Source organism: Nyctereutes procyonoides, unplaced genomic scaffold (genome assembly GCF_905146905.1).
Source record: "Nyctereutes procyonoides isolate TBG_1078 unplaced genomic scaffold, NYPRO_anot_genome, whole genome shotgun sequence".
Classification (NCBI taxonomy): domain Eukaryota; kingdom Metazoa; phylum Chordata; class Mammalia; order Carnivora; family Canidae; genus Nyctereutes; species Nyctereutes procyonoides.
The window spans coordinates 16,669-44,459 of record NW_026575124.1 but is presented as its reverse complement, the minus strand read 5'-3'; the positions used below and the strand labels follow the sequence as shown (position 1 = coordinate 44,459).

At 41.9% G+C, this 27,791-nt stretch overlaps 1 protein-coding gene and 1 pseudogene across 1 annotated transcript; both read right to left on the bottom strand.

Moving 5' to 3' along the window:
* Positions 1-1,401: 1,401 nt before the first annotated feature.
* On the bottom strand, positions 1,402-26,992 carry LOC129517384 (26S proteasome regulatory subunit 4-like; annotated as a pseudogene).
* On the bottom strand, positions 16,066-16,989 carry LOC129517387 (olfactory receptor 8S1-like). The gene has a single exon (XM_055337173.1). It carries the CDS (start codon positions 16,987-16,989, stop codon positions 16,066-16,068), a length of 924 nt encoding a protein of 307 aa, XP_055193148.1.
* Positions 26,993-27,791: the final 799 nt, after the last annotated feature.

Genomic DNA, 27,791 nt, shown 5'->3' with positions numbered 1-27,791 from the left:
GGACAGCAGGAGAGCAGAACACCTGTGCCTTTCTGCCTGTAGCCCTTTGTTTCTCTTGGGCCCTGTAAATGTCATTCCTTGAGTAAGGTTAAATTCAGACCTGAAATTCTGACTGCTTAATATGTGACAGCCCCTCAGCTAATGAAAATCTCACATCTAGGAAGCTAGAGGTACTCCTTGTAATAAAGGCCATTTTATTTGTGTATTTTTTTTTAACAAATTAATTTTTATTGGTGTTCAATTTACCAGCATACAGAATAACACCCAGTGCTCATCCCGTCAAGTGTCCCCCTCAGTGCCCATCACCCATTCACCCCCACCCCCCGCCCTCCTCCACCTCCACCACCCCTAGTTCATTTCCCAGAGTTAGAAGTCTTTATGTTCTGTCTCCCTTTCTGATATTTCCTACCCATTTCTTCTCCCTTCCCTTATATTCCCTTTCACTATTATTCATATTCCCCAAATGAATGAGAACATACACTGTTTGTCCTTCTCCGATTGACTTACTTCACTCAGCATACCCTACAGTTCCATCCACGTTGAAGCAAATGGTGGGTATTTGTCGTTTCTAATGGCTGAGGAATATTCCATTGTATACATAAACCACATCTTCTTTATCCATTCATCTTTCGATGGGCACCGATGCTCCTTCCACAGTTTGGCTATTGTGGACATTGCTGCTAGAAATATTGGGGTGCAGGTGTCCCGGTGTTTCATTGCATCTGAATCTTTGGGGTAAATCCCTAACAGTGCAATTGCTGGGTCGTAGGGCAGGTCTATTTTTAATTCTTTGAGGAACCTCCACACAGTTTTCCAGAGTGGCTGCATCAGTTCACATTCCCACCAACAGTGTAAGAGGGTTCCCTTTTCTCCGCATCCTCTCCAACATTTGTTGTTTCCTGCCAATAAAGGCCATTTTAGTGTGATTTTCGGTATTTGGAAAGCTTTGATCCTTGGCTGGCACTGCATCTGTAAAATATGAGTGTAAGTAAGGTAAGAGGCAGTTCGGGACTTGACATGAATAGGTGAGCAGTGGAATAGCTGCTGGAGCCCTAGAGCACTTTGGTTCAGCCTAGAAGGGATAGGAAAAGGGTCTTACGTGGTGGAGGACATCTTTTGAGCCCCCAGGGAACATGGAGGAGGTCCTCTTTTATATATATATATATATATATATATATATATATATATATATATATATATATATATATAATTATGAAGGATTATGCTTTATTGGAGAGACCTGCCCAACGAATGAAGGCAGCCCAGTGGGCATCTTATACTTCCTTCTTTGCCTAAGAAAGATCAACTGGAACCCAGGTTTGTCTGGGCAACTTTTTATTCTCATCCCTCAAAGGGTGGGGGCGAAACTTCCAACCATTTCCTTCAGGCACTTCTAGTTTGTTAGAGATGAAGCCCCTCAGGTGTAACTTTTTGTTTTCCATAAAGAACATTTCTTTAGATTTTTTTGAGGTCTTCATTTATTACTTGCATTCTAAGTTCTTTCAAGGCCATCAGACCAGCTTCTGTATGGATTGCCTGATGTCAGCCCCACAGAGGTCATCTTTAGCCATGATCAAGTCATCCAGGGTTACATCATCAGCCAACATCACCCTTCTTGTGGAATCTGACAGATGTACTTCTAGTCCTTTTTGGGGCAAGGGTAGTTCAATTATCCTGTCCATGAGACCTGGTCTGACAAGCACTGGATCCAAAGTTTCTGTTTGGTTTGTGACCGTGACATTTTCTTTCTCTTTTTTTTTTGTAAAATAAATTTATTTTTTATTGGTGTTCAATTTGCCAACATATAGAATAACACCCAGTGCTCATCCCATCAAGTGCCCAGCTCAGTGCCTGTCACCCAGTCACCCCCACCCTCCGTCCACCTCCCCTTCACCACCCCTAGTTCGTTTCCCAGAGTTAGGAGTCTCTCATGTTCTGTCTCCCTTTCTGATATTTCCCACTCATTTTTTCTCCTTTCCCTTTATTCCCTTCCACCATTATTCATATTCCCCAAATGAATGAGAACATATAATGTTTGTCCTTCTCCTATTGACTTACTTCACTCAGCATAATATCCTTCAGTTCCATCCACGTTGAAGCAAATGGTGGGTATTTGTCATTTCTAATGGCTGAGTAATATTCCATTGTATACATAAACCACATCTTCTTTATCCATTCATCTTTCGATGGACACCGAGGCTCCTTCCACAGTTAGGCTATTATGGACATTGCTGCTAGAAACATCGGGGTGCAGGTGTCCCAGTGTTTCATTGCATCTGTATCTTTGGGGTAAATCCCTAGCAGTGCAATTGCTGGGTCGTAGGGCAGGTCTATTTTTAACTCTTTGAGGAACCTCCACACAGTTTTCAAGAGTGGCTGCATCAGTTCACATTCCCACCATCAGTGCAGGAGGGTTCCCGTTTCCCCACCGCCTCTCCAACAGTTGTTGTTTCCTGTCTTGTTAATTTTCCCCATTCTCACTGGTGTGAGGTGGTATCTCATTGTGGTTTTGATTTGTATTTCTCTGATGGCAAGTGATGCAGAGCATTTTCTCATGTGCGTGTTGGCCATGTCTATGTCTTCCTCTGTGAGATTTCTCTTCATGTCTTTTGCCCATTTCATGATTGGATTGTTTGTTTCTTTGCTGTTGAGTTTAATAAGTTCTTTATAGATCTTGGAAACTAGCCCTTTCTCTGATAATGTCATTTGCAAATATCTTCTACCATTTGTAGGTTTCCTTTTAGTTTTGTTGACTGTATCTTTTGCTGTGCAAAAGCTTCTCATCTTGATGAAGTCCCAATAGTTTATTTTTGCTTTTGTTTCTCTTGCCTTCGTGGATGTATCTTGCAAGAAGTTACTGTGGCCGAGTTCAAAAAGGGTGTTGCTTGTGTTCTCCTCTAGGACTTTGATGGAATCTTGTCTCACATTTAGATCTTTCATCCATTTTGAGTTTATCTTTGTGTATGGTGAAAGAGAGCGGTCTAGTTTCATTCTTCTGCATGTGGATGTCCAATTTTCCCAGCACCGTTTATTGAAGAGACTGTCTTTCTTCCAGTGGATAGTCTTTCCTCCTTTATTGAATATTAGTTGACCATAAATTTGAGGGTCCACTTCTGGATTCTCTATTCTGTTCCATTGATCTATGTGTCTGTGTTTGTGATTTATGTGTCTTGATGACCACAGCTTTGTAGTACAACCTGAAATCTGGCATTGTGATGCCCCCAGATATGGTTTTCTTTTTTAACATTCCCCTGGCTATTCGGGGTCTTTTCTGAGTCCACACAAATCTTAAAATAATTTGTTCCAACTCTCTGAAGAGAGTCCATGGTATTTGATAGGGATTTCATTAAACGTGTAAATTACCCTGGGTAGCATAGACATTTTCACAATATTAATTCTTCCAATCCGTGAGCATGGAATATTTTCCCATCTCTTTGTGTCTTCCTCAATTTCTTTCAGAAGTGTTCTATAGTTTTGAGGGTATAGATCCTTTACCTCTTTGGTTAGGTTTATTCCTAGGTATCTTATGCTTTTGGGTGCAATTGTAAATGAGATTGACTCCTTAATTTCTCTTTCTGCAGTCTTATTGTTAGTATATAGAAATGCCACTGACTTCTGGGCATTGATTTTGTATCCTGGCACCCTGCCGAACTGCTGTATGAGTTCTAGCAATCTTGGGGTGGATACTTTTGGGTTTTCTATGTAAAGTATCATGTCATTGGCGAAGAGGGAGAGTTTGACTTCTTTGCCAATTTGAATGCCTTTTATTTCTTTTTATTGTCTGATTGCTGAGGCTAGGACTGACCGTGACATTTTCATGTCACCTCTCAGATCAAATCTATCCAACTGGTTCAAGAGTTCCAACACTGTTCATTGAATTTCTCTCTCACTTCCAGCTCCTGAGTCACATATTTTTGTTCCAACAGTGCCAATTTCATCAATAAAGATGATGGATGATGCATGTTCTTCCATATATGGAAAAAATTCCCGAATGAGATTGGGCTGCTCCTCTGGGTACTTCTTTATAAGTCCAGAGCCAGCCACTCTCAGGAAAGTGTCTGAAGTTTTGGTTTGCTACTGCTCTAGTTAATAAGGTTTTGCCTGTGCCAGGTGGACCATAGAGAATGATCCTCTTTGGGGACTTTATATCTACCTCTTCATAATACTCAGGATGAGTAAGATGAAGCTCCACAGATGCCCTAATGTCCTGGATTTGGTTGTCCAACTCCCTAATATCAGCATAGGTTTCCTGGGAGTCTTTTTCTACCTTCATCACGGTGACCAAGTCCTTTTCTACCTTCTTCACTATGAGCTCCCATGTGAGAGCATGCACCTTGTGGTTGAGCAGGGTAGAGCATCCTGGTTCCAGCAGATCCTTGTCTACATGGCAAAGAATGCTGTGTAGTATTCCAAAATGTTTATATCTATGGGAATATGTTTTTACCTGTAAGTATTGTTTATGCCTAGAGAGCAGAAGAAGTTAAGAATGTAGAGTGAAATGGTAAACAATAATGACTGAGGGTCCAGGGAAAGGTGGTCAAAGATCACACAACCCAAACACACACATGTAAGTCCAGGTCCAGAAGTTATCCTTATAGAGTATTTCATGGGAACTAAGAAAAGCATTAAAGTCAAGTCATGTGCATAATTAGAAAGAGTTTTGGGCATGGAAGAAAGGATTAAGTGATTCTCTGTCAAGTGTAAAGGAAGTTCATGGACCACAATCTTCTTGTTAGTTTAAGGAGAAAGGAGACTTTAGTTGTGAGGGGTCAAGCTATGTTTGAAGAATAAACTAAATTCCTTGGAAGTTAATGTCCTGGGTACAGAAATGGAGAGAGTAGGGAGGGCTTGTGAGTGCAATGAAAGAACAAATGACAAGTCTCTGAAGGTGCAGACATGTGAGCTGCTAAAATCAATGCACAGAAATAAATCAAGTGAAACTTTCGGGAAATTGGTGGTGATGGACAGAAGGAAGGGATGGACTGAAGAATTTAGAATTTCTAGAAAGCCATAGCGCAGGTGAAAAAGTGAAGAGCTAGGAGGATAGAAGATTACCATCAGAGGTTAGAGACAATAGTGGTGGAATCATCCAGATAAGATGAATGTTTGGGTCTCGAGGGTCACCTTGTGAGTACAGGGCTGAAATCAAGTTGAGCAATGGGGGCTTAGGTTAGATGTTACAGGAATTTGCGATCAGGTTATTGGATGACTTACCAACATTAATGCTGAAGTTGGTGGTTAAGACATTGGGAGTGGGATTTACAAAACTCTGTGAACCCAACACCAAAGTGCAGTAGCAGTTGGAGGAGGCTGAGGACAGTGGGTACATCAAAACAATGGGGGCAAGCAGAGGGTGTGTTTTAGAGCTGACCTCTCAACCTCTGGGCTTTGCTACACCTGGAGTGTGGTAGCCCAACCTCTGTTCTCTGATAGCCCTGTAACCTGCGTGTAGACCTTCATAATGCTCAAGTCTACCTTGGTCCTGGGTGATTAGTCTAAGAGAGGGGATTGGACTTCATCAGCCTAATACAAAGTGCTTCCTTGGCTCTCACCACCTTTAAGTACAGTCATGTCTTTTTCTCCTTGTTAAAAAACCTTCAAGGTCCACATCCCTTCTTGTGACTTTTCTCTTTGATTCTCTAAATCAAAACACCTTAAGAGTGTGGTGTGAAGTAACTGCCTTCTTTTTGTGTTCTATTTACTCAACACATTGAAGTCTGGCTTCCACTGACAACCACTGCCACTCGTACCAATTTTACATGTTTAGGGAAGAGATTATTTCAGAGCATGAGAAACCAGTCATTGGGTGTAGAATGCCCAGGTTTAAATTGGTCCAAACCAGTTTTGGACGCTAATCACTGAAAAGCCTATGTATATAAATGTGCACTGGCCTGAAATCTCTACTAACATTTTTCCCTTTTAGCATTTTCAGGGTTTAAGACCCAACACGGCTTTACGTGTTAGATCAGCAAACACTGTAGATTCTTAAAAACAGCAAGATCAGGGAAATAGACAATTGTCATGCAAAGAGACTCCTTAAGGACATGCAAATAGACAATTGTAAGTAGCAAAGCTGAAGGTGAATTCATCTAGAGAACATTGCTTTGTAAGGTGAGAGACAAAAATGACAGGTCATTTGTAAATATCTTCTTCCATTCTGTAGCTGTGCGGAAGCTTCTTATCTGATGAAGTCCCAATAATTCATTTTTGCTTTTGTTTTCTTGCCTTCACGGATGTATCTTGCAAGAAGTTGCTGTGGCCAAGTTCAAAAAGGGTATTGCCTGTGTTCTCCTCTAGGATTTTGATGGAATCTTGTCTCACATTTAGATCTTTCATTCATTTTGAGTTTATCTTTGTGTATGGTCTAAGAGAATGGTCTAGTTTCATTCTTCTGCATGTGAATGTCCAATTTTCCCAGCACTCCTTACTTGTTCTTTTGCCTGAGATGATGAGAGTAAAAAGCAAACACAAGGTAAAGGAGATTGAAGTTTACCATCTCCTCATCAAGACTTGGGAGACTGAGTTTTCAGAGTTTTAGTATTTTCGAATGGTTTCATTTATGTAAAGCTCAAGAACAGGCTAAAGTACTGGTATTTCTTCTATTAGCTTTGGTTTGTGTTTTATAAGACTATGATTCCTAGGAGGAAGCCACCTGGAGAAGTGTTCTGTGCCAGTGTTAGCCTATGGATAGTTCAGCTGTGGGTTGGACATGCCTTGGCCCCATAAACTACCCAGTATTCCTTTCCAAACCAATTTTTCTCCTGGTTGTACGCTTATGGTTTCTTTTATATTTGGAGATGCCCTTCAGTGACAATCATCATGAACTGAAAAAAATAAAAATATTTTTAAAAAAGTTTTTAAAATTTATTCATGATAGACAGGAAGAGAGAGAGAGAAAGAGAAAGGGAGAGAGAGAGGCAGAGATATAGGCAGAGGGAGGAGTTGGCTCCCCACAAAGAGCCCTATGTGGGACTTGATCCTGGACCCTGGGACAACACCCTGACCTGAAGGCAGACGCTCAACCACTGATACACACAGGCATCCCTGAAAAAACAAATATTTATTACTTACAAGACCTGGAAATTTCATTGATCACTAGGCCCACCTGGTGAAGTCTTTGGGGAAAGGGAGAGAAGAAAAGAATGCCTTGTTTTCCTTTTATTTGGGTCAAGGTTGGGGACCTGGGGTTTCCTGGGCTCCCTTTCTGTTGGTGAATTTTAACACAAGAGTGGGAATTTAAAGTTCGGGAAGACTCCCAGTGCTTCCCCATTGAGAATGATATTTGCTGTGGGCTTTTCGTAGATGGCTTTTAAGATGACGAGGAATGTTCCCTCTATCCCTACACTCTGAAGAGTTTTGATCAGGAATGGATGCTGTATTTTCTCAAATGCTTTCTCTGCATCTAATGAGAGCATCATATGGTTCTTGGTTTTTCTCTTGCTGATATAATGAATCACACTGATTGTTTTACGAGTGTTGAACCAGCCTTGTATCCTGGGGATAAATCCTACTTGGTCATGGTGAATAACCTTCTTAATGTACTGTTGTATCCTATTGGCTAGTATCTTGTTGAGAATTTTTTTTTTTAATTTTTTTTTTTTTTTTATTCATGATAGTCACAGAGAGAGAGAGAGAGAGAGAGAGGCGGAGACACAGGCAGAGAGAGAAGCAGGCTCCATGCACCGGGAGCCCGACATGGGATTCGATCCCGGGTCTCCAGGATCGCGCCCCGGGCCAAAGGCAGGCGCCAAACCGCTGTGCCACCCAGGGATCCCTTGTTGAGAATTTTTGCATCCATGTTCATCAGGGATATTGGTCCGTAATTCTCCTTTTTGGTGGGGTCTTTGTCTGGTTTTGGAATTAAGGTGATGCTGGCCTCATAGAACGAATTTGGAAGTACTCCATCTCTTTCTATCTCTCCGAACAGATTTAGTAGGATAGGTATGGTTTCTTCTTTAAACGTTTGATAGAATTCCCCAGGGAAGCCATCTGGCCCTGGACTTTTGTGTCTTGGGAGGTTTTTGCCCTAAGATCAGGAACAAGACAGGGATGTCCACTCTCACCACTGCTATTTAACATAGTACTAGAAGTCCTAGCCTCAGCAATCAGACAATAAAAAGAAATAAAAGGCATTCAAATTGGCAAAGAAGTCAAACTCTCCCTCTTCGCCAATGACATGATACTTTACATAGAAAACCCAAAAGACTCCACCCCAAGATTGCTAGAACTCATACAGCAGTTCGGCAGGGTGGCAGGATACAAAATCAATGCCCAGAAGTCAGTGGCATTTCTATACACTAACAATAAGACTGCAGAAAGAGAAATTAAGGAGTCAATCTCATTTACAATTGCACCCAAAAGCATAAGATACCTAGGAATAAACCTAACCAAAGAGGTAAAGGATCTATACCCCCAAAACTATAGAACACTTCTGAAAGAAATTGAGGAAGATACAAAGAGATGGGAAAATATTCCATGCTCACGGATTGGAAGAATTAATATTGTGAAAATGTCAATGTTACCCAGGGCAATTGACCCATTTAATGCAATCCCTGTCAAAATACCATGGACATTCTTCAGAGAGTTGGAACAAATTATTTTGAGATTTGTGTGGACTCAGAAAAGACCCCGAATAGCCAGGGGAATTTTAAAAAAGAAAACCATATCTGGGGGCATCACAATGCCAGATTTCAGGTTGTACTACAAAGCTGTGGTCATCAAGACAGTGTGGTACTGGCACAAAAACAGACACATAGATCAATGGAACAGAATAGAGAATCCAGAAATGGACCCTCAAATTTATGGTCAACTAATATTCAATAAAGGAGGAAAGACTATCCACTGGAAGAAAGACAGTCTCTTCAATAAATGGTGCTGGGAAAATTGGACATCCACATGCAGAAGAATGAAACTAGACCGCTCTCTTTCACCATACACAAAGATAAACTCAAAATGGATGAAAGATCTAAATGTGAGACAAGATTCCATCAAAGTCCTAGAGGAGAACACAGGCAACACCCTTTATGAACTCGGCCACAGTAACTTCTTGCAAGATACATCCATGAAGGCAAGAGAAACAAAAGCAAAAATGAACTATCGGGACTTCATCAAGATAAGAAGCTTTTGCACAGCAAAGGATACAGTCAACAAAACTAAAAGACAACCTACAGAATGGTAGAAGATATTTGCAAATGACATTATCAGAGAAAGGGCTAGTTTCCAAGATCTAGAAAGAACTTCTTAAACTCAACAGCAAGGAAACAAACAATCCAACCATGCAATGGGCAAAAGACATGAAAAGAAATCTCACAGAGGAAGACATAGACATGGCCAACACACACATGAGAAAATGCTCTGCATCACTTGCCATCAGGGAAATACAAATCAAATGTAATGAGATACCACCTCACACCAGTAAGAATGGCTAAAATTAACAAGGCAGGAGACCACAAATGTTGGAAAAGATGTGGAGAAACGGGAACCCTCTTACACTGTTGGTGGGAATGTGAACTGGTGCAGCCACTCTGGAAAACTGTGTGGAGTTTCCTCAAAGAGTAAAAATAGATCTTCCCTATGACCCAGCAATTGCACTGCTGGGGATTTACCCCAAAGATACAGATGCAATGAAATGCTGGGACACCTGCACCCCAGTGTTTATAGCAGCAATGTCCACAATAGCCAAACTGTGGAAGGAGCCTCGGTGTCCATTGAAAGATGAATGGATAAAGAAGATGTGGTTTGTGTATACAATGGAATATTCCTCAGCCGTTAGAAATGACAAATATTCACCATTTGCTTCGACGTGGATGGAACTGGAGGGTATTATGCTGAGTGATATAAGTCAATCAGAGAAGGACAAACATTATATGGTCTCATTCATTTGGGGAATATAAAAAGTGGTGGAAGGGAATAGAGGGGAAAGGAGAAAAAATGAGTGGGAAATAATCAGAAAGGGAGACAGAACTGAAAGACTCTTAACTCTGGGAAATGAACTAGGGGTGGTGGAACGGGAGGTGGGCGGGGGGTGGGGGTGACTGGGTGGTGGGCATTTGACAGGATGAGCACTGGGTGTTATTCTGTATGCTGACAAATTGAACACCAATAAAAAATAAATTTATTAAAAAAAATAAAGTTCCGGAATAGAAAAAAGTAAAAACAAAACCAAAACAATATGGAGTTGAAATAGTCAGCTGTGGAAAACAACCAATATCTCTGTATCCGGTGGATTCCTGCCCTGGTAGTGGGTTTATTCAAGATGCCTAAGCAACCAAAGCGTAAGTCAGGTCCTTGCATTACAAGAGAGAACACAGCTCCCAAGGCTTACCCTACAGCAAGGAGGAGGATGAAATCTAATGCATGAAGATGGCACAGCAGATGGATGGGGAGAAGCCACTTCACTGATGATTTGATTGAGTTACTCAACTAACTGGAGCTATGTATCTCCAGACCTATTGCTAGTTCAATGATAAATCATCTTCAGTCTCTGTTATTGTTAATCACATTTTGGTCACTTGAAGATGCCTAGTGAATACATACTCTGCTGAGTCAAGCACGTCCTGTGTCATTTTTGTTCAGTTTTGTTGCTTTGCTCTGCTCGTTTGAGCTCTGCGTGCTTATGAAGTTTACTCCTGATGTTTTTATATTGATCTTGCTATATAGCAAATGGAGTTTTGTATGATATATCTTTTTGGTTCACTATTGCTATCGACTAATAGAAAAACTACTGATTGTAAGAATATTGAACAATTTTTTTCCCTTTCTGAATTCTCCTGGAATGCTGATAAATTCTCATTTCTGATCGAGATTTCTTAGATTTCTGGGTAGATAATCATGATGAACTCTTATATTTGTAGATCCCACTCTTGCAATTGTAAATGTCATCTTCTAATCTTGTCTCACTGCTTTGGAGGGAAATTGCAACATCTTCTCAAGTAATATGAGTAGCAGTGTTGTTTTATTACACTGTAATTACTTCAGTCTGGTATTATCTGTTATCATGAAGCATGTGGTTGAATATTATTTAATGTTACATATTTTGTATTTAAAGAGAGAATCATCAGAATTTTGTTAAATATTTGAGGTCACAATGTTGAATTTTATATTTATGCCTATTAAGATTCTATAGAGTGGTCATAGTATTCTCATTTAACCTATTGATTTGAGAATTCAAACCAATAATAAAGTTTGCTTGGTCATGGATTACTATTTAGGTGTTATTCTTCCAGTATACTTTCAGGTTCAGTGGATTAATATCTCATTTAGAATTGTTGTCTATATGTTCATTAGAGATAAATGATTTTTTCAGGTTTTGAAACAGAAAAAGCTATGGTTTTACCATAGCTCTGAGAATGCATTGATAGTTTTCCCTATGATTCTGTACTCCAAACAATACATATAACATAGAAGTTTGAAATCACCTGAAAAACTGTCCGTGCTTGTTGCCCTTTTGAGCTACTTCTTTTTTAAGAAAAATTATTTTAGGGGCACCTAGGTGGCTCAGGGTTTGAGTGTCTGCCTTCTGCTTAGGGCATGATCCTGGTCCCAGAATCGAGTTCCACATCGGGCTTCTTGCATGGAGTCTGTTTCTCTCTCTGTCTGTGTCTCTGCCTCTGTCTGTGTCTCTCATGAATAAATAGATAAAATATTAAAAAAAGAAAAATTAATTTAATTTAAATTCAATTAATTAACACATAGTGTAGTATTAGTTTCAGAGGTAGATTTCACTGATTCGTCATTTGAATGTAACACCCAGTGCTCATTACATATCATGCCCTCCTTAATGTCTATCACTGAGTTACCCCATCCCCCTGCTTACCTACCCTTAGCAACCGTCATTTGTTTCCTATAGTTAAAAGTCATTTATGGTTTGTCTCCCTTTATGACTTTGTCTTCTTTATTTTTTCCCCCCTTTCCTTATGATCCTCTGTTTTGTTTCTTAATTTCCAGCTCTGTTTTGTTCTTTATTTCCACATATGAGTGAAATCATATGATAATTGTCTTCCTCTGATTGACTTACCCTCCAGGTCCATCCATCTCATTGCCCATGGTAAGATTTCATTTTTTTTTTTGATGACTAATAGTCCTCTGTATATATGTACCACATCTTCTTTATCCATTCATTTGCCAATGGACATCTGGGCTCTTTCCATATTTGACCATGTGAACATTGGTGCTATAAACATTGGGGTGCAGTTGCCCCCTTGGATCATTATCTTTGTATCTTTTGGGTAAATACCTAGTAGTGTAATTGCTGGGTTGTGGGTAGCTCTATTTTTAAATTTTTGAGGAACTTCTGCTGCAAGAGAGCTTAGTTCTTGTCTCAGGGAGTGGGAAAATGAATCTCGTGGACAAAGGGGAGTGAGTAAAGATGATAAAAGCTTATTATGCAAGGATACAGAAAATGCTAATATAGTATATATATACCACATCTTCTTTATCCATTCATCAATTTCCTCTGGTGCTCTTTCTATACTTTGGCTATTATTGATGCTGCTGCTATAAACATCAGGATGTGTGTGTCCCTTTAAATCATTATTAAAGGAGTGAGGGGGTTCCCGACAGAGTTGCCATTGAGGGTTTTTTTGGCTGGCCTTTTACTGAGAACCTAATCAGGGAACTTATGGCCTTGAGATTTCATGCGCTGTCTTGAGTGAATGACATAAGGCTGTCTTTTAGTCTGGTGAGTCTTTGTGATTACTTTGTAGCTGTCAAGGAAAGATAACATTTTGGAGCCAGGGGGCCAGGGATACTTCCTTTTCTCTGTTTTTGTTGCTTTATCTCTGTTTTCTTGGGATTTATAGGAGTGTCACTCTGGAGCTTCTCGGTATACTTTCTGTATGAGTGAAACCATATGATGATTGTCCGTCTCTGATTGACTCACTTCACTCAGCATAATACCCTCCAGTTCCATCCACGTCAAAGCAAATGGTGGGTATTCATCATTTCTAATGGCTGAGTAATAGTTCAATTTTTTCCTTGGGTTACATATTCCTCTAAATTAAACAAATATATTGAGATGAATCTTAGTATTTCCTTAAAATTTTTATTCTTTTTTAAAAAGATTTTATTTATTCATTCATTCATGAGAGACACACAGAGAGAGGCAGAGACATCGGCAGAGGGAGAAGCAGGCTCCCTGCAGGGAGCCTGATGTGGGACTGGATCCTGGGTCTCTAGGATCATGCCCTGGGCTGAAGGCGGCGTTAAACTGTTGAGCCACCCAGGCTGCCCAATTTTTATTCTTTTATCAGAGTTGTATTATTGATTTCTTTTTCTTTTTTCTTAGATATATTTATGGAGTTATGTCAAATTTATAGATCTTTTTGAATATCTGAACGTACTTCTCAATTATATTTTTCTGTATCTGACTTAATTTGTGCTTTTGAGTTCCTTTATCCTCCTTTTCTTATGTTTGGTTTTGTTATCTCGGTAATGATTGGATTTGAGTTTTCAGAAGCATTAATTATTCTTGATTATTAGTGAATGCATAGAAGATAGATAAAGATAATGGTTGCCCTCATACTTTTTTTTAAAACTATAGTACATAATATTCTCTTGTTCATTAAATTCTTATTATTTTTTTTTGTTTTGACACTACTTACTACATTTACATATCACATTGTCATTTGTCAATTGGAGGCATATACAATTTTATATAAAATATTATTACATTAAATATCAAGTAATAAATGATTAAAGAGGGGTCTTTCATAGTCATTGCTTATAGTCTGCCTTTCCTAATGTAATTTATACTCCTTGAAATTCTTTTAGATGGCTGAAATTCTTTTGGATGGCTGAATATATATATACCACATCTTCTTTATCCATTCATCAGTCAATTTCCTCTGGTTCTCTTTCTATAATTTGGCTATTATTGATGCTGCTGCTATAAACATCAGGATGTGTGTGTCCCTTTAAATTGCTATTAAATTGTTATTTTTGTATTGTTTGGGTAAATACCTAGTAGTGCAATTGCTAGAATGTAGGGTAGTTTTATTTTTAACTTTTGTTTTGGAAAATATTTATTTATTTGAGAGAGAGGGAGAGAGAGAGAGAGAGAGAGGGAGAGAGAGAGAGAGAGCATCCCAAGCAGACTACAGGTGAGTGGGGAATCTGAAGTGGATCCTTTTTTTTTTTTTAAGATTTTATTTATTTATTAATGAGAGAGAGAGAGAGAGAGAGAGAGATGCAGAGAGAGAGAGAGAGAGAGAGAGAGAGAGAGAGGCAGAGACACAGGTAGAGGGAGAAGCAGGCTCTAGCAGGAAGCCCGATGTGGGACTTGATCCCAGGACTCCAGGATCACGCCCTGGGCTGAAGGCAGGTGCCAAACTGCTGAGCCATCCAGTGATCCCTGAAGTGGATCTTCATTGATCTCAAGACCCTGAGATCATGACCTGAGCACCTGACTGTGCCACCCAGTGCCCATATTCTTAACTTTCAGAGGAACTACCATACTGTTTTCCAGATGGCTGTACCAGTTTATATTCCCACCAACAGTGCAAGAAGGTTCTCCTTTCTCCCCTCCTTGCCAACACCTGTTGTTTCCTGTGTTAATTTTAGCCATTCTGACAGGTATGAGGAGGTATCTCACTAAGATTTTGACTTGTGTTGCCCTGATGATGAGTGATGTTGAACAACTTTTCATGTGTCCTTTAGCTATCTGCATGTCTACTTTGGAAAAATGTCTATTCATGCCCTCTGCTCATTTCTTAACTGGATTATTTGTTTTTTGGTATTGAGTTTGATAAGTTCATTATAGATTTTGGATACTAATTTATCAGATATAGGTCATTGCAAATATTTTCTCCCATTGTGAAGGTTGCCTTTTAGTTTGTTGATTGTTTCCCTTGCTGTGCTGAAGCTTTTTATCTTGATGAAGTCTCAATAGTTCATTTTTTCTTTTGTTTCCCTTGCCTCTGGAGACATGTCTAGCAAGCAGTTGCTGTGGCCGAGGTCAGAGAGGTTGCTGCCTGTGTTTTCTTCTAGGATTTTGATGGTTTCCTGTCTCATGCTTAAGTCTTTCATCACTTTTGAATTTGTGTATGATGTAGGAAAGTGGTGCAGTTTCATTCTTCTGCATGTTACTGTCCAGTTTTCCCAACACCATTGGTTGAAGACACTGTCTTTTTCCCCATTGGATATTCTTCCTGCTTTGTTGAAGATTAGTTGACCATATAGTTGTAGGTCCATTAATGGGTTTTGTTCTGCTCCATTGCCCTATGTGTCTGTTTTTGTACCAGTACCAACTGTCTTATGACTACAGCTTTGAAATACAGCTTGATGTCTAGAATTGTGATGCTGCCAGCTTTTCTTTTCTTTTTCAAGATTGCTTTGGCATGTGCGGTCTTATCTGGTTCCATACAAATTTTAGGATTGCTTGTTCTAGCTCTGTGAGAAATGCTAGGAGTGTTTGGATAGGGATTGCATTAAATGTGTAGATTGTTTTCAGTAGTACGGACATTTTGACAATATTTGTTCTTCCAATCCAAAAGTATGGAATGTTTTTCCATTTCTTTGTGTCCTCTTCAATTTCTTTCATAAGTGTTCTGTAGTTTTCAGCGTACAGATCCTTTACTTCTTTGGTTAGGTTTATTCCTAGGGATCCTATGGTATTTAGCACATCAACATAAAGTTTGAATTGTTTTGTTGACATAGGATTTTTTCTATTTACCAATGTTTTATTTAAAAACTTAAAAGGAGTTGGGATTTGCAAATGTTAACTTCTGTTTAATAATGTCTCCCTCGTTTTTAGTTCTTTGTGCAACACCTCAGTCAGATGCTGAATCACCTGAAACGATCATCGAATGTTTTCAACCTAATTATTTTGGTGTCTTATCGAAATGTTTTGTGGAAAATTGTCTCATATTCCCTTGGGAACAGTGGAGCACAGACTTTCCAAATAAGAACCCTAGTTAAGAACTATTGCCTTGGAATAATAGCGAAGCTCTATTTGGGCAAGCTCAAGAATCTTTCACCAAATAGTGTGTCACTGCGTGTGGGAGAAGGTGGGAACAAAAAAAGAAATGCAAAGGAACACAGGCTTTATAACTGTGTTTCTGCCACTATTTAGAAATATTTCCCCAGTGTCCTTCTCACAGCCGCCTTCACCTCTTTATTCTTTAGGCTGTAGATGAGGGGATTCAGCAAGGGTGTGACTGCACTGTACTGCAAGGACAGGAGCAAAACCAGGGAGGAATCAGTTGTGGGCATAAGGTAGCAAATCACACCTGAGCCAAAGAACAGGGTCACTGCAATGAGGTGGGACGAGCAGGTGGAGAAGGTCTTGCTTCTGCCTGAGGTGGAGTTGATGCTGAGGATGGTGGAGACGATACGGGCATAGGAGAAGAAGATTGGGAGAAAGGTCCCAAGCCCATGCAGTAAGATGGAGCAGATCAAGATGTCAACACTGATGGAAATATCTGAGCAAGAGAGGGGGAAGAGGGAGGGCAGCTCACAGATGTAATGGTGTATGGTTTGGGCCTCACAGAAGTCCAGGTTAATAGCCAAGAGCACAATGACAAATGCATGGAGACAGGCCAGACCCCATGAGATCAACACGAGCTTCACACAGAACTGGGTGCTCATCACCTGGCCATAGAGCAGTGGGTGGCAGATGGCAGCATAGCGGTCATAGGCCATCGCTGAGAGCAGAAAGGCTTCAGTCCCTGGTGTGATAAACACAAAGAACACCTGTGTGAGGCAGCCCTCCACTGAGATGGTTCTCTTCTCAGACAGAAGGTCCTTCAGTAGCTTGGGCACAGTGACAGAAGAGAAGCAGAGGTCTAGGAAGGACAGGTTACTCAGGAAGAAGTACATGGGAGTGTGGAGGCGGGAATCAGCCCTGATCACCAGCAGCATCATCAGGTTCCCCATCACAGTCAGGAGGTAGATCCCCAGGAAGAACACAAAGAGCAGAGCTTCGATGTAGGGGTCGTCGGACAGCCCAATGAGAATGAACTCCGTGATGGTGCTGTGGTTCCTCCAGGCCATTTGTGGAGGGGGTTTCCCTGGAGTAATAGAGAAATAGTGATGAGATCCCTCTCCTTCACGTCATCACTCCTCTTAACATACATCCTTCCCTGCTTCCCTACACTCTGTGCGGACATCTCCAGGCTGCCCTCACTGTCTATCGGGAAGAATTTTTATCTTGTTTCGTTATAACTGATCTGGTTCACAGTGTTTGCATAGTTCAGAGAATCTTCTTCTTCTTCCATAGGGGTTTACCTGGAAAAATGAGTCTCGCTGGTTCACCTCCACATCCGTGCATTATGATCTCCCTCTTTTAAAAAATATTTTATTTATTTATTCATGAGAGAAACACAGAGAGAGGCAGAGGTACAGGAAGAAGGAGAATCAGGCTCCACATAGAGAGCCCGATGTGGGACTCGATCCAGGGTTCCAGGATCCTGTCCTGGGTTGATGGCCCTGCTAAACCGCTGAGCCATCCAGGGATCCCCGTGCATTATGATTCTATTGCATTCTTCCTAGCGTTTAGAAACCTAAAATTTCTTGCATGTATCTCCAGGGATATTCTAAACTTTCTCTTCAATTTCTAAATCATAATTTTTTGTTCAAAATCATCCAATGTCTCCTTACCAGAGTTGATAACCAGTAGGGAAAGTAGACACGGATCTTAGAAGGCTAATGAAAGAAAATAAATTTTCTTTAAGATCTGAAGGAAAAATGAATACAATATAGGCTGGATTATATTTATAATGGGTGGGACAGAGCCAGAGAAATGCTTGCTTGTTATTGTGCTTCATAATTGCTTCAGTAATATAAATTTTAATAAAATTTTATGGAAAAGGGGCCTATGAAGGCAAAAGTGCCTGGGAGCCATGGAAGTCAAGTCCCTGCTCTTTACTTTGTAAACAAGTACATACATACTAAGGCTTCATTAAAACGCTTTCTTAATGACTATCTCAATTGTTTCAAGGTAGTTCCATAAGATTGGAGAGGGAATTATTAGCCTCAGGTTAAGGAAGTTTATCCCCATTTTACCTGTGAGAAGTCTCATATTAAGGGATATTTGCAATGTCATATAACAACAAGTAGAAGAAAGAGGAAATAAATGCCATTATTTTTTCTAATTACAATCCAATGTCTAGGCTTAGTCCACGTCATGAGGAACACTTTTCTTACCTGGACCTTTAAATTCTTCCTCATCTGCCCTTAAACTTTTGGCCATTTTGGCTGCTTTTGATACCAGAAAGGTCTGTTTGTTTCTGTGTCTTTGCTCACCTTCTCCTCTATATGTTCTCCTCTTAATTCCAGAGATGCAGACTCTCATGGGCCTTCCAATGTGACCTATCGCCCTGCTCAATTCCTTATAGCCTGACCTCACTTCTCCCTCCTTGAACTCCCAGCTCTCTGTTCAAATCATGGGGCCACTGGCTCTCAGGTGCTTTATGTCATGGTCTAATTCTGTGTCTGGCTCATGGGGGACATCTATCTGGGTTTTCCCCTCCCGATTGTGAGCTTCATGACAGCAGGGCCACAACTGGACAAGCACAGTCACAAACCAGCGTATCTCAGGCTCTGTCCCACCCATTAGCTTCTGATGACCTCTCCAATCTCTGTCCAATTGAGGCATCTCCGGTGTTCCTCAGAGACCTCTTGACAGTGCTTAGCACCATCTCATCCCTTCCTCCATAGGCCCCACAGCACTGGCGCCTGAAGGGAGCACGATGGACATGGCTGTCTGCCCCTGTTGCCAGGCCCCCCACTCACGAAGATCGGAGGCCACAGCTGCTGAATTTAGAGGTTGTTATCATCTGCACAGAGCTCACCATCTCATGCTGCTGCCATCCTGTCTCTTCTGCTCTCATACTGGTAGACTCAAGGGCACTGTGGCCACCATTGCAAGAATCTGCTTGTGTTCTTATTGTGGACATGTTATTCTTTTTTGCCCCCCCTAGGTTCAGAGGCAAAGGGCTTATAATTTTCTTTTTTTAAAATTTTATTTATTTATTCATGAGAGACACACACAGAGAGAGAGGCAGAGACACAGGCAGAGGGAGAAGCAGGCTCCCTGCAGGGAGCCTGACATGGGACTTGATCCCATTTCCAGGATCGCGCTCTGGGCTGAAGGCGGTGCTAAACTGCTGAGCCACCCTATGGGCTGCCCTATAATTTTCCTTTAAACAACGTTTCTTGGATCCTCTTTCTCCATATTTCAGCTGTGTAGCCAGGAGGAGCAGATGGTGAGCCATTTAGGTGAATGAGGATACTAAGATTCATTTTGACCCCTAACTTTTGGACTATATAGGGAGTCACTGTCCTATGAGAATATGCCTCTCTCAGTTGGACATTTAAAGCTAACTCATCAGTATTCTTTTTTGTCTGTCAGTCCACAGTCTGATCCCACAGTAGGCTTCTGTGTTCATAGAACTATTTAATCACACCAACCCAGAAAACCCTGCTTCTGACCCTTTGGGCTTTGCCAGCAATGTATGACCAGGTGCTAACTTACATTAAGGAAAGCTTACATTTTGATCCAATTAATAAATCCACTAGTCCCACCTCAGTCCATCTTAGCCCTGAGTCTCGGTTACCTGTGTGGCAGGACAGATAGTGAGATGTTCACTGTTATGTGCCTGCAGGACATTAGCTTTGGTCCAGTGATGGTGAAGCATAACTGGCTGGAGAAGTTACTTTTGAGGATCCTGCATGGATAGAATTGCAGATACTGCTGAGAGCAAACTCTGGGTGAATCTATGCAATCCACACAACATGATATGATAAATGGAAGCCATTCTTTTCAAAGACTCATGCATTTCAAAATATTTATGGCTATGTCTACCTAAAAATCACTTCCTTTCTTCCACTGACACTCACAAGGGGTACCGGGCTACAGTGCCCACAGGGGGTTCAAGTTCTCATCTGAAGAACACTGTAGTAGTTGTGCAGAATCCTTTTCTGTGTTGTCTTAGGTCATATTATGCACAAAGACACCAGTTACTTCTCTCATGTGAAATTCAGGTTGTCTCACAGAATGGAATCTTCCTCCCCATCACCATTTTTTTCTTTTTTATATTTTTAAATTATTTTTTTATTGGAGTTCAATTTGCCAACATATAGCATATTACCCAGTGCTCATCCCATCAAGTGCCCCCCTCAGTGCCCATCACCCAGTCACCCCAACCCCCCGTCCACCTCCCCTTCCACTACCTCCTGTTCATTTCCCAGAGTTAGGAGTCTCTCATGTTTTGTCACCCTCACTGATTTTCCCACTCATTTTCTCTCCTTTCCCCTTTATTCCCTTTCACTATTTTTTATATTCCCCAAATGAATGAAGCCATATAATGTTTGTCCTTTTCTGATTGACTTACTTCACTCAGCATAATACCCTCCAGTTCCATCCACGTTGAAGCAAATGGTGGGTATTTGTTGTTTCTAATGGCTGAGGAATATTCCATTGTATACATAGACCACATCTTCTTTATCCATTCATCTTTCAATGGACACTGAGGCTCCTTCCACAGTTTGGCTATTGTCCCATCACCATTCTTAAACGATACTTCAAATTGATGCCTGAGATTTCTTTAGTGACCAGGGATGATTCTTTCCATTTACATCCTAGATCAATTAAGCATGAAAATAAAGCACTTGCAGTCACTCATCTGAAGGGAAGATAGGCTTCATTTAATCCTGAGCTATACCAGACTGATGCCAGATGCAGAACATGGATTGTGAGCAGGAGAAGATTGAGGAAAAGTTGGGAGACTGGTGCCCGAGAAGTGGGAACTGTTAAAGGAGAGGATTTCAGTAGTATCTTAGATGAACATTTGTGTCAGCATTTTACCAACATGGACATTTCTCATCTATCAGAACCTGTACATTTGATGTATTTCTCTTTCTTTCTTCTTTCTTTCTTTCTTTCTTTCTTTCTTTCTTTCTTTCTTTCTTTCTTTCTTTTCTTCTTTCTCTTGACTGCTACGTCAATGGTCAGCTTTATTTTCTTTCTTTTTAAAAATATTTTAGTTAAATTCAATTTGCCATCTTGATCAATTTCTCTTACAAAGAGATGTGGCAGGATATTGTGTATGTTTATGATTTGTGGCTCTCAGGAGGCTAACTAAGATCAGCATCTTCTCCAATTCAGCTGTTAATATAGCAAATCACACATTTATTTTTTGGACTTAAGGATCAAGCCCAAAGTTGAGAACAACTCTGCTGGAGCTATGATCACCCAATCTTGCCCAAAGAGGAAGCTATTTGACAGCAGGTATCTGTTAAATGAGAGAGTCATTAGTGTGTGTAAACTTACCTGCACACTGGCTGCCATAAAGCTGTCTTTGGAATGAAGAAATGCCTGAAGGTTGTGTGCAGAAGGTCAGACTAGACAAGGTGGCTCTAGGGATCCTGTGAGCTGGTCTGTGGCAAGCAGACCCTAGGTGCTAGGTGCATGGGGTAAAATCTGTTTCGGGGAGAAGTATATCAGCAGTGGGAGCAGGTGGGACTTGAGACAAACTTGATCCACCTGAAGTGATTCTCAGAGCTGTCCTCTCCTCTCCTCTTTCACACTATTCACAGTGTCTCATGGTGACTAGTTCTCAGGTGACTTGTATCTCAAGTAATGGAAGTCTACTGTGCTTCTACTGTTGTACTGGGCAAGCAGGAAAACAGGTGGCTGTGACAGTGTGAGCCCTATCTCTGATGCCCTCTTTTCATCCAGCTGTCAGCCTTTTTCAATGCTTTGGGATCCTGAAGCATGAGAGGATTGCTGCCTAGACTTTAAGGTGTCACTGTCTTCAGGTGAGGCAGGGACGGAGAGAATGTGTCCAAGGCAGCTGGTACAAAAGCACCATTTGGACAGAGAGAGAGATATAGATTCTCACCCGGGGAGATGGTCTGCCAAGGAGTGAGGTGTTCCCACCTGTAGCTTAGGGACAAGGAATGTGTGGAGCAGGAGCCTGAGGTTTTAGGACAAATGGAAAGGATCCTGAGGTGGAGATGGAGGAGGAAAAAACCCCACCAGAATTAAAACATACAGAGAACATTCCAGGCAGAAAAATAGGAGGACCACCAGAAACACAGAGAAAATATTACCATTCTCCTGGCTTTTCTTGGAGGAGGCAACTGCACGTGTTCCGTCTTCGCCTTCAGGACCAGACACTTGGTAGGTAATCCCAATAAGAGAAGCCCTGTCACAAGCATCTCTTTACAGAGCACATAGCCTGTTCCCTTGGCTGTCAGTGAGTGAAGGAAGTTAGAATAGGGGAAGCTCTGGAAGCACTGGATCTATCAGAGCATCAGGATTATTTTCCAGAACATCTAAATAGGTGTCATTCTGCAATTTGGGCCACTCTATGGAAGGACAGAGACATCGTTTCCAAACAGCTCATATTCTGAACAACAGACACACATTTCATGAATACCTTCTCTCCTGAACTCAGGGGCAGTGGTGTGCTACGTCTTCCTTTATGCTCTCTGTGCTTCTGAATGCTCTTCTAAGAGGGTCACTTAGGAAGGAAGAATTGAACAGAACCAATCAAAAGGCTGCCTGTACTTCAGCAGCCATGGGGTGTTGTGGGCCCCCAGGGGAAGCTGGGCTGCTGCCCTGTAATCCCTGAAGTCCCAGCCTGAAGCTGAGCTCTGGACTCAGTAACCACAGCTTGCACTTAACTAGAAAGGTAAATGTAGTAGGAGGCACAGGGGTTCTCTCCTGGGCAGTTTTTCAAGTTTATGAATTAAGGCCATTTTTTAAGGTCTAGAAGAGACTATTATTTGGCTGGGGTGGAGATGGGGATGCTGAAAAAGTAGAGAATAACATAGAGATTTAAGGGAAAACTTCTGGGAAATGGACATTTTCCTGATGGCATCACAGGTCTGAGAATGCCCTGAGAAATAGTGGATGGAACACAGCTGGCACATACTCCTGACCAATGTCCAAGTCATTTCGAGAGGACATTTGCATTTTCCTTATTTCTCCAACAGGATCATCATTATACCAATGAGAGGACACGAGATAACTCATTCAGGGGAATATTACCAAGTTAGGTTTGTAGACTTTCCATGTTAAGCATAGGAGGAATTGTAAGGAGAGTTTATTAAAGAGTAATATTTGAGGTATATAATTAATTGTTTTTAGTAAGTTGAAGAGAGGGTTTTTGAAATGAACAGAGTGAAAATTTTTTATTATATATATAGTTAAAATTTTTGTTTATTTATTTGAGCAGGAGAGGGAGAGAGAATCTCAACCAGACTGGATGCTCAGTGTATTGTGTGAGGTGGGTTCCATCCCAGAACCCAGAGACCATGACCTGAGCTGCACCCCTACCACTCCAATATCCACGTGGCTCTCTGTCCCTCCATTCAGGTCCCTGCTCAAATGTTGCCTCCTCAGAAGGGCCTTTGTTTACCTCCTTTATCAAAGCAGGAACTCCCATCACTCCTTCCTTATCCTGTTTTTCTTCTGGTGCTTGCCATCATATCTCTTCCCGCTGTACTATGTATGTTGTGGTCACAACATATGAGGGCAGAACACAGCCCTGGGGATGAGTGACATTTTCCTCCCTCCCAGGTCAGTGAGGCATGAACAGGGGCCAGGACAGCTAGATGGTGCACATTTCCCAGGGACCCTGAAGAGGTGACCTGGGAGGCCAGGTGGAGGCCTGGGGAGGGCATGGTGAAGGGGAATCCCACCCAACCTTACCTCCTGGTTGGAGAGCTCACTGGTGTAGTGAAGGCTGCCACGGAGTCCATGGTCCAAATGGAGCCGTACTCCACCTGACAGACTATCTCTAAGGATCCCTTGCTTACCACAGTGTCCTGGGCCAGGGCAGGGCCATGAGAGGTTTGATGGGTGGTGAGGGGCCCTACTCACCCACCTGGTTTATGTCCACAGGACTCCCCTGATTCTCGGGTGGCATGACTGAATCGCTATGGAAGCATAAAGATGGGAGCAAATTAATTGGACACACTATTGCCTTGGCATAGTTTGACTTTGAACACATTTTTCACTTCCTCATTCTTGAAGTGTCCCATTCCCTTTTCTTGTTTTCCTATGAAATCCCTGGTATTGATGTTGACATCCTGTTGATGTCCATGCAAAGTTACTAATGATCTGGCTGGCTGGTGGCAGGGCTAGTAATGAGGCTACTTTGAAGACATGATGAACATGGCTGGTTCCACCTAACCAGATTAATGTGGAAACTGCTCAGATCCTGCATTTTCCTAGAAACCCCTCAGCCTTTTACTTCAGTCAGGCTTTCAGACTTGAAGGCATTAGCTTGCTATAGCCTTCTTAGCCTGACAAAGTAATAAACTATCTTCCTTCTTTATAACCAGAGTCTGCCTTTGCATTACATATTTCTGCTCTGGAGCACAGAGGTTGGTTTTCGACAGTATGTCCTTACCATGTACAGCTCCCAGATCCCATACATGGCTTCTGCACACCTTTCTAATATAGTGGGGCCATGTGTGGGGGACAGGATAGATGGGCCATGTGGGTGGACCTAGATAGGACAGAGCAGTTGGACACGCATCTCCCTGACTCCAGGAGCCATACTCCTGCCTAGTGATGCCTACAATCCTGCAATCCTAAAGCCATTACAATGAGGGCCAATTACTAGGAGGGCAGGGTTCCCTGACCACTGGGTATGTGTCCCCATATGTGTATGTGTAAGTGATTTTGTTGGGTGTCTGGGGATGGGGGGGACCTGTATATCCCTTCTGAATTCTCTGCTCCCAGCTCCAGGCTGGACAGGTGAAGCAGACATGGCTGGGCCTGGGGGCAAAATAATCTTCTCTCCCACTTGATCTGACCTCAGTAGCGCATTATTGTTAAGCCCTGGGCTTGGAGATAGATTTGTTGACCTTAGTCATGTGACTGGTTGTGTGACTTTGGGCAGGCAACCTCCCATCTCTGCCCTTCTATCCCCTACAGTGTAAATTGGGGCTTCTGGTTAGAGTGTTGTGATGATGAAGCTGCCTGGTCCACCTGGTGTTTATTGTTGTTCTGGACCATTTGCTGCATCGCAGTGATCTTCACAGACACTCTCCAGACTTTACTCCCCAAAAGGGCTGGAGATGTAAGTGATGGTGCACACAGGCTTCATCTATAGGTGATAAGTATGCCTGGGCTGGTGAGTGGCAGGAATGCTCTCCCTTGAGGCCTCCATTTTTGTGATCTCCCACCCCCTTTTTAAAAACTGTCTAACCACATCTTCCAGTACCTGTTTATAGCCAACTTTGGAGGGGATCAGGGAAGGCTTCCTGGAGAAGGAGACACCTGTGTGAGGGCCTCTGAGTAGTGTCCTGGCCGTCTTGTTGCAGGGGTGGTAGAGAGGCATAAGGTTGGAGTGGGCCGAGGTATGAATGACTATTCCAATTAGTGTGTCTGGGTGGCTAGGAGGACATCCTGAGGACAGCACCCCTTAGACCATCTGCCTGTAAACGTTTATCTCTCTTAGCTCCTATAAAGCATAATATCTGATAGTGCATCAGGAAATAATATCTCAATTCTAGGAAGCAATGGTACTCTCTGTAATAAAGGCCATCTTATTGTGATTTTTGTGGTGTTGGAAAACTTTGATCCTTGATGGTGTTGGAAAGCTTTGATCCATCTATAAAATATGAGTGAAAATAAGGTAAGAGGCAGTTTAGGACTTGACATGACTGGGTGAGCAGTGGAAAGCTGGTGGATTGGTAGTGATTTGGCTCATCCTTGTTGGGAAGTAAGGAAAAGGAGGGCATTGGTGAGTGGGGCTATATCTTCTCAAGTCCCCAGTTAATCCAGAGAAGATCTACTTTGATCCAAGGGGTGACATGAAAGTTGTCATGGCCACAAACCAAAGAGAAACTTTGGATCCAGTGCTTGTCAGACAAGGCCTCACTGATAGAGAAACTGAGCTCCCCTTGCCCCACAAAAAGACTAAGTAGCACATCTTTCAGATCCACACAAGCAGGACACAACACTTGAGTCACATTGTTTGTCCAACAGTATCAATTTCATCAATAAAATAATGGATGGTGCATGTTCTTCCACATATGGAAACAATTCCCGAATGAGTTTGGGCTGATCCTCTAGGTACTTCTGAATAAGTTCTCAGGAAAGTGGCTGAGGTTTGGTTTGCTACTGCTTTGGTTAATAAGGTTTTCCCTGTGCCAGGTGGACCATAGAGAATGACCCTCTTTGGGAGCTTTATACCCATCTCTTCATAATACTCAGGATGAGTGAGAGGAAGCTCCACAGATACCTTAGTGTCCTGGATTTAGTTGTCCAACTCCCCAGTATCAGCATAGGTTTCCTGGGAATCCTTTTCTACCTTCATCACTGTGGCCAAGGGATCTGTGTCACTCATGAGCACCTGTGTGAGAGCATGCACCTTGTGGTTGAGCAGGGTGGAGCAGCCTGGTTTCAGCAGATCCTTGTCTACATAGGAAAGAATGCTGTGTAGTGTTCTGAACCCACTGATACAGGCACGATGGTGTGATTTTCATCAATGATCTTTTCCATGTTTTGCACTGACATTGGGGTCCCCTCAGATCATCCACCTTTGTTATTTCCTCCTTTTGCTTTTCTTCTAAAGGCTTTTTTGTTCCTGATTTCTAATGAATTCTTCCTCCATGAGAAGATAGTCTTTAATTCTAACTTCAGTAATTTTAAGGGGCACTAAATGTGAGGTGTCACTATTGGTGGCTTAACTGACAACATCTGGTCCCTTTGTTCTTTTTCTTTAACTTTTATTTATTTATGATAGTAGAGAGAGAGAGAGAGAGAGAGAGAGAGAGAGAGAGAGAGAGAGCAGAGACACAGGCAGAGGGAGAAGCAGGCTCCATGCACCGGGAGCCCGATGTGGGATTTGATCCCGGGTCTCCAGGATCGCGCCCTGGGCCAAAGGCAGGTGCCAAACCGCTGCACCACCCAGGGATCCCTGTTTTCTTCTTTTTCTCCAGTCTAGTTGGTACAGGAGGTTCATATTTCTTTTTCTTGTCCTTGTCATCCTTCATGTCCAGGGACATGACTGCCACTCTGTCTTTGACCCATCCTGCTTTGGCCACTGGAACTGCTGCTGTGGGACTAATCACTTTTATTTGTTACTGTTTCTGTGTAGGATTTAAACAATAATATAATCAAAGTAAAGGGGCAGTTGGGTGGCACAGTCATTGAGCATCTGACTCTTGGTGTCAGCTCAGGTTGTGATCTCAGGGTCTTGAGACTGAGTGCTGTGTTGGGCTCCACTGTCAGCATGGAATCTGCTTCAGATTCTTTCTCTCTCTCCCTCTGACCCGCCTGCTTGTGTGCACTCTCTCACAAATAAATAAATACATTTGGGGAATATGAATAATAGTGAAAGGGAATATAAGGGAAGGGAGAAGAAATGTGTGGGAAATATCAGAAAGGGAGACAGAACATAAAGACTTCTAACTCTGGGAAATGAACTAGGGGTGGTAGAGGGGGTGGAGGGTGGGGGGGTGGGGGTGAATGGGTGACAGGCACTTGACAGGATGAGCACTGGGTGTTATTCTGTATGTTGGTAAATTGAACACCAATAAAAATTAATTTATTAAAAAAACAAATAAATAAATAAATCTTTAAAAATAATAATAAAATCGGGTTCCCTGGGTGGCGCAGCGGTTTAGCGCCTGCCTTTGGCCCAGGGCGCGATCCTGGAGACCCCGGATCGAATCCCACGTCGGGCTCCTGGTGCATGGAGCCTGCTTCTCCCTCTGCCTGTGTCTCTGCCTCTCTCTCTCTCTCACTGTGTGCCTATCATAAATAAATTTAAAAAAATTTAAAATAAAATAAAAAAATAATAATAAAATCACAGTTAAAATTTTTTTTT

Bases quoted from the DNA above. Each gene is read 5' to 3' on its own strand.
- LOC129517387 (XM_055337173.1), bottom strand. From the start codon at position 16,989: ATGGCCTGGAGGAACCACAGCACCATCACGGAGTTCATTCTCATTGGG.